The following is a 7,897-nucleotide window of genomic DNA, read 5'->3' on the forward strand; positions in this document are numbered from 1 at the left end:
AATAAAGAAAGCTGTTACATTCAGACCATTATTGTTCATGCTGCTTTGTGAATTTATTTCTTTAAATTTTCCACTTGTGCTCCTGCCAAGAGAGATCTATTAGACAGAAAGCAGCAAGAGTAAATCTTTATAATTTTGTTTCAAACTATAAAATAATTTACATCACATATTTTACTTACTTTTGTCTTTTTTGTTTGTTTTTTTTTTGAAACCACAAACATTCCAGCATCACACTGTAGGAATAAGAATAACAATAGAAAGCATAACCTTTTGCATAGTATTAAATGAACAGACAGAGTAAGTTCTTTATTTACAATTATTGTCTAGATAAAAAAATTCATAAAAACAGATGAATGAACATATATTAATAACCCCTAGTGGGATGGATTGCCAATGTACCACTGTATTGTTGTCCACAAATCTCATGCTGCTAAGTACAGTACGTAGAGAGCGAGCATTTATATATTGCAGGGAATTTTAACAAACTGATCATTTTGGTTTTTGATCCATTGTTCCCATCACAGAGAGGTCAAGCAATAAAAGAAAGGAATTGTGATGCACGACTTGTAGTTGAAAGGTCATAGCTATTCTGCTTTAAAAAAAAAAAAGTCTATCATTTATCATATACATAAAGCACAGTCTCTGCTCACAAAAGCCCAAGTTTTCTATGCATCTCAGTTTATATATGTTTTACTATATATACACAGAATGCAGTGTTCATTTTCTTATAACAGTTTTCAAGTCTGCGAATGGTACCTTAGGGAGGGGTACTCCTACAGGAAAAAATTCCAAAAATAATTAAAAAAAAAAAAAAAACGGAACCGAGAAAAAACATGAAGAGTGTTGGAAAACAAAAAGGCAAACAGTCAGTGTGTTAAGATGCTGAAAAGAAACTGTTCCAGTATTAATAGCTTCTGTAGATGTTCAAGTCCAAAGCTAGAGGCTTCCCTGTAAATACAGATACCACTTTTGTCTTCTGGCCCCAGGGAGCCCATGGGTGGTGGAGTCCCCATTACAGAGCACCTTCCTGCCTGGGCTGGGGCACGGCTGGGGCTCCTGCCAGGTGCCACCGCTGCCCTGGGCACCCTGCCTGCCCCTGGGGCTGGCCACGAGGCACAGCCAGCAGAGCTCCCAGCCCAGAGTCCCGCAGCTGGCAAGGGAAGCTGCTCGGAGCTTTACCTGGCTGAGGGTCCTGATGCACCCTGAAAACATCAGTCTGCAGTTTGGCCATGAGTCTAAGCTTGGTTTGGAGAGTTCTGGCTTGGTTAAGCTGCTGCGACTGCAGAGATGCACCACTGTATGGAGCCAACCAGAAAAAAACACCTTAACAACTCAACGGATCGAGATGGTTGGAGGGTGTTTCGTTCCAACACGCCTGGCATAATCGATTGTGGAATTCCAAATGTCTTTTTGCACTGTACAGTTATGGAAAAAATCATATGCTGAAAAGTCTCCAAGCAAACTTTATATTAAATACAAAAATTAGTTATGAAAAATCTGTGATCCACAAAGTGCTTAGCATTCAAGTGGTTGACATAGCAATTGTATAAGCTCATAATTTTTTACGTTTCTAGGGCTGTTACCATCTTGAAAAATGTTTTTCGCCTTCCATACTGCAGGTTTTCAAAGCAGCTTTCTTGGGAGAAAGCTGAAGGTAAAATAATGTTATTACTGTGTTACTGCAGGAACACAAGCTTGATTAAAAAAATCACACAAACCACATCTCAATACACAATTAATAAAGATTTGTTCAGTCCTAATAGTGCAGAAATTATATTTTTCTTTTAAAAAAAAATCAAAGCAACAACCTACAGTGATTTTCATCCAAAATGCCAACAGCCCATACTTTGCAAATAATAAGGAAATAAATGCCTAAAGTACTAATTGAAAAGGATTAACACAGTATATCACAAGATTTTAACATTTCTTTTATCTCCATATAGACAAACCAAATATAACTTATTTTAAATTATAAACTCATTTAATGTCTCTCTAAAAATAGTTTCCGAAGCCATTGCTGTATGTCTGAAGAATGAAATAGCCTCCATTATTGTATGTTGCACCAAAAGGAGTTCAAGCAGATCATCAGAGGGAAGGAAGGAAAAAAAAAAAGGAGAGAACCTGATCATTTTGATTTTTATTTGAAACAAAGGAAGCCTGGTTTACCTCCCTGTATATAGGATCACAATGCTACATCCAATGTGTAATATTTTGGCTTCTTTTGTTATTTACTAGCAGTATCTACATTATTAAAAAAAAAAAAAAAAAAAAAGAAACCAAAATAAAAACCCAAAAAGGAAATCAGGCAGAAATCAGAGCACGGTTGTAATAAAATATCCAGGGTGCGAGAGTACAGACATTTTCATGAGCTGAGCTGAGCCATTTTTATACTACTTCGGCAGGAAGTGCTTTCTTAACCCTACAAATAGTTAAGGATATTATCTACAGGTTTGTAAACAAATTACATTCTTTTTTAGGACATAAATAAGTTAAAATAGTCAGAGCAATTTGAGCAGAAACAAGGCAACATGCCAACAAAGATACTTTATATATATATAACTATATATATATAGATAGATATATACATATATATAATTAATTATCTATATACTTATATGTATATATCTCTATATATAGTCTCATAAATGTTTAAGTTCCTCTGTCCAACTGGTGCAAATCTACTGTGCAAGTTAAGCTTTGCAACTTCAAAAAAGTTATTTAAATTAATCTATACAATTGAGTCCATGCCACACAAGCATTTCAAAAACTCACAGACCAGTGAATTGGATAAATAGCCTCAGAAAGAAGTCCTCTGCAGTTCCTGCTTAAGGAGGAAAAAAACAACAAAAAAAAAAAAACCAAAACAAAAAGGAAATAAAAACAAACAAAAAGAGAGAAAGAAGGGCCAGCAGTGTACAGTACATTCATGCAGGAGGATTTTTTTTTGTTTTTGTTTTTCTGAAAGGGAACGGGGGGTATGTAAATCAGCCATTCATTCTTTCCCCAAAACCATTGTGATCAACAATTCATTCACTTGTCTCAGAGTGAATAAGAGTTCAAACAGCTTTTCAGCCAGCAATGTTTTTAATATATATATTTATATATCTCGGTTGCTGTGGGGTTTCTTATTTTATTTTACTTTAACTTTTTCTATTTCTTTTTTTTTTGTTTCCTTTTTGCAGTGACCTTTTCAGCTAAAGTGATGTCTCCAGGCTATGTATTGGGCTTCCTGGACTAGAAGAGGTAGCTGATTTACTTGTATCAGTTGTAAGATTGATTCCACTGTCGATAGCACTGTTGTTCTTGTTCAGCGAGGACGGTGGACTCGAGTTTTTCTTGAGAGCAGGGTCTTCTTCTAGGTCTGTGTCATCAATGAGTGGGATGTGGGGCTGGGAATCTTCTATCCTAAATTCAGGATGAGTCATAAAGTTGTGAATAGAGGTTCTAGATTCTGGTTTTTCTAAACCTTCATAGAGAGAGCTACGGAATGCCTTCACGACGCGGATCTGGGGGGAGAAAAGGAAAGGGCTGTCAGAGGGCACCTCCCCAGGGCACAGCAGGGCAGAGAACACTTGGTGAAAAATGTAGCACATGGTTAGGGCAGTGCAGGCAGCTGGAGTCCAAAGTCTCTGGATGTTATATGCATAAACGAGTGGCTCAGTTATGTGCATTTTGAATGTCTGTACCAACTGCAATATTAAAATAAACCAAGGTTTAAAGCCATCAAAGAACTGATGGGGAGGAGTGGTTAAAGAAAGCCAAGGTCCACTCGTGTGGTACATCCCTAGTAAAAGACAAGCCATGTTAATTGTAATGCAAATGTCAAACCATGCATGTTGATAGTTTGTTTTTTTGTTTTTGCAGTGAGTAAGTAGAAAGGCTTTTTTAAAATTAAAAAGTCTCTTTTGTATTGTTGTTAAAAAAACCATTACACATAACATATCACACTTCACAAACAGAAAAGCACGGAACACGGACACGGTTGGATGGGTACGTATGAGACACACACAGGAGCCAAGTGTAAAAACTAGAATATCAATGTTTTAAAGCAAAATCTAAATGGATGCAGCCAAGAGCACAAAAAGCCAAGCAGACAAAGTACTAAGCGCAATCATGCTACCACAGGGGGAAAAAAAAAATAAAAATCACAGTTACCACATGAACAGAGATAACTTGCACACAACAACTACACTTGGAAGCCTGGATAATGTGAACATAGTATCGTTGAACCAACTTTTATTTGTCCTTCATGCAGATGTGAGGTAAACACTCGAGTATAGACCCACTGTTCTAGCCATTCAGCTTGTTAATAAATAGAAGAACATGTAATAAAATGATGGATTGGTTGTTGGGTTGAATTGAGTCCCATTGTTAACAGCGAGCTGTTTGGATTTGGTGTCTCAGTCGTGCAGTTAAATGCTGAAAGCCACGATTTATGCCATTTATGCAGTCTTTAAAGCAGGTCAGTGACCTGGGCCAGGGGCCACCTAATGCCAGAAACCACCTGGCAGGAAGAACAGAGGTGAAAATCAACTCAAGACTCAGCCCAGCGATTCTCAGGGATGGTGCCCACCATTTTCCCAGTAGGAAATGGGAGGAGCAGAGTGAGGAGTGGGGATGCTACGTCCTCTGTGGGTGGGCAAAGGGAGGGATGCTCTCTAGTCCCAGGGACCTACCAGTTCTCAAAAGAAGTGAAGGGTTGTGCTGGGTTACTGCTGAAAAAAACAGAACTTTTTGGAAGGGGGTGGAGGGGCAGAGAGGAAAAAACAGAATGGCAAAACGTGATCTGTTGGCAAATGTTTCATGACTAAGTATGAGTTCTATCCCTCTACTTCCATGTAGTCCATGAGCAAACCTTGAGCATTTCTCAGGGGGGAGACTAAAACACAGGCAGAGGCAGAAAAGGTGCAAGCAGGTACTGTGAAAGCTTCTCCACGCATGTTTGAGATGGTTTGGTGGTTGGCATGTGGATCTTTTTACATGTAAATATGCTGCACATTGTTGGTTGGCCTGATACACCACTGCTTTGGAAAGCTTTAATTCCTCTTTGCCTTGGCAGACTGCACTTCAGTAATGGCACAGGGCCACAGGGGTCCAGCTGTGGGGTCCAGCTGATCCCATGCTTGGAGCTGGCCAAGCTGTACAGAATTTCAGCACATTTGAGGAGGAGGCTGACTTGGTTTGGTTTTGGTGTTTTTTCCTGTTTGATCTCAGTCCTTGTTTATGCTCTCTAAATTTGGATATTCAGCACCTTTTAAAATCTTAACAGCTGAAGTCCTGCCATGTTCAGATCATTGGGTCAGCCCAAATACTTTCCCTTCACAGCCACATTTGGTAACAGCAGGGCACAGTACAAAAAGTCGTTCATGTGACTGTTTATGCCCCAGGTAAGAGGATTGGAGGGGCACAGAATGGCTCAGCCAGACCTTGGGGTGTGAGAACATGTTAGGTTGGCAGAGGTGCAAGAGGGAAGATTGTCTTGCACCAAAAAAAATTATCAACAAATAAATTTCAAATCAGTTTCACCCACTGCAATCACGCAGTGTACCTAAGAGAGCTCCTGGAACTGAAAACCAGGGGTTCATGAGAGCTGAATCTGAGCTGTGTGAGGGCTCTGCAGCATCAACAGAGTGGGGTGAGGGATTCATCTGCCTTGCTGAAGCCAGAAAAGGTGACAAATCCCTTCACTATCTGTGCCCTCCCAGCTTGTCTTTTAAAGTGCAGAGTAATTCGTCTAAATGATTTTTAAAAATGGTATGACTGTTGAGGCAGCCTTAAAACCACATTCCCATATTGCCCTAGTTTAAATCAGGAAACTTTTTGTACCGTGGGTACTTTATAGTATGGGCTGATGAGGTGACATTTCTGCAAACCTCCCCATTATTTCTGCTCTCTAAACACAAATACCAGTCACCTCTTCAGCTGCAGCTGGATGCTAGAGCTTATCAATCAACAAGATAATTCTGTTATCTTTGGAACAGCCACTTCTTATGGCATAGACTTGGGTTCTATTTGCCAGCTGGATCTTTATGGTGAAGGTAAATTTTTACTTAAATAAAAGGGTTTGATACTACCCTGAACAGATCCAGCAGAATCCAAAGAAAGGAAAGCTTTTCTTCAGCACACAAATTGTATTTAAGTCTGCAAGATTTAGCAGGGCAGGAACTGATGTCAATTTTTGAGCTCCATGTCCCACAGTGGGGAAAAGCATCTGTATTGCTTTAATACCAACATTTGGCATCTCATTTGGGTTTAATCCCAGCCCCTAGTCAATGCAGGGCAAACTGCACATTCCAGCTGTGTTTGACAGGCAGCTCTGCAAACGTGCTTGCCATGACCTGGATTTGGGGCTCTGCAGTGACTCTGAATTAATTAATTAACGAGCCATTGCAGGGGAGCAATAATGACTTCGAGCTGCATGGTCTGAAGATAGAACTGCAGCCTCTCACTTTGGGTGAAGGTGTGCGGCAAAATTTCTGGCCTGGACTGTTTGGGTCCTGCAAGAACATTGAGATGTTTCTAGAATGGCTTCTACTTGTTCACACTGGTTAGTACTGGAAATATTAGCTTAGAACTGCTTCAGCTCTGCTGACACCTGAGGTAATTCGCCTTCTGAGGGCAATGGTAATGGAAGGGCCAAACTGGGCAAGTCCCTCAAGCTGACAATAAATCAAATTAGATTTCTAAAGAGTTTTCCTCACAAGGGAGCTGTAGAAACCCATAACTTCACTTAAAATCTCTCTACAGAGATGTATATTAGTTTTCCATTGATTTTTCACTTTAGAAGAAACTCCCTTCTCAACTTAAAATTTTACATACTGAGCTTGGCATCCAGAAGAAGACATTATCTTTTTAATGTCACACGTCATACAGTGACAGAATTTCTGCATTGCAAAAAAATTCAAAATCTCCTTCAAAGCCTGTCCTCCAACAGATCAAATTATTGCTTTCAGGGACAAAACTTAGTGGAAACAAAGGCAGAGGGTTTGTTGCATACAAAGGTGGCATTTTAATTTCTCTACCATAATACTACAATATTTCATTTACCTATTATAGCTGATCCAACTCCCAGATTTAAAAGTATTAATTACCCAGAGATACATGGCCCAACAGCAACAAATTCTTTTAATACATGCTCAAATTCAAGATTTGAGGTAATATCTGGTGTAAAAATATTTGGGGGCTCTGCTGAAACAAAGCCCAGCCAGGTTTTTTTTGAAGATAAAATAAAGCAGATGAACTGGGGATGTTGTTATGGCTGTAAAAGCATGGAAAAGCAGGGACATCCATGATGGATAGAACCTGGGAAGTGTTGGTTTAGTATGAACTATGTAGAGTTCATGTAATGGTGTTTCTTTATGAGACTGACAATGCCAAGGGAAGACAAACAAGTGAGATACAGCTCCCTTTTCTCACAGTAATGGAGACAACAGAAAAAAAATGAACTGCTTTTAACAAAAGACTGCGGGGACAACACTTCAGGACATTTTTGACATTGCTATAAGTTTCCACTTCTTTCTTCTCTGGAGCTGTAACAGAAAAAAACTCTTCAGCTTCATCCCACCTTGAAAGTCAGATTTATTATACTGCATCAGGCAAGAAAAAAACAAAAAACAAAAAACAAAAAACAAAAAAGAGATAGAATTTTAGATACTACAATTTTTTTTCCCATCAGAAGAAAAAGGTGATATTCAGAATGTCAGTCCTAAGTACAACCATCTAGGCAAAATCTGCAAAGCCTGGTAAGCACCAAGAGCTGTGTTCTGGTTGGTAGTGTGTGGGCTTATACTCGAATGTTTACCTGGCTTCATCTAAGCCAAGTATCTGGAGTTTGGTTCACATTCATTTCAGGCTCAAGGTTAAAGACTCACAACCTCTTTTTATTTCACTCTCTCCT

At 39.2% G+C, this 7,897-nt stretch overlaps 1 protein-coding gene across 9 annotated transcripts in view; it reads right to left on the reverse strand.

Moving 5' to 3' along the window:
- Window positions 1-31: 31 nt before the first annotated feature.
- ATP2B2 (ATPase plasma membrane Ca2+ transporting 2) overlaps window positions 32-7,897 on the reverse strand; it is a 305,210-nt gene continuing 297,344 nt past the window's right edge. For 5 of the 9 annotated variants that reach the window (XM_031064301.1, XM_031064300.1, XM_031064307.1 and 2 more), the window contains one exon: window positions 3,180-3,506. In XM_031064301.1, the coding sequence (XP_030920161.1) occupies window positions 3,195-3,506 (312 nt within the window). In that variant the 3' untranslated portion in view covers window positions 3,180-3,194. Of the gene's footprint in view, window positions 3,507-7,897 lie in introns of all 9 variants that reach the window. The other 4 variants (XM_031064309.1, XM_031064303.1, XM_031064308.1 and 1 more) reach the window with 2 other exon arrangements.

The sequence above is a fragment of the Geospiza fortis genome, unplaced genomic scaffold (assembly GCF_000277835.1).
Source record: "Geospiza fortis unplaced genomic scaffold, GeoFor_1.0 scaffold897, whole genome shotgun sequence".
NCBI lineage: Eukaryota > Metazoa > Chordata > Aves > Passeriformes > Thraupidae > Geospiza > Geospiza fortis.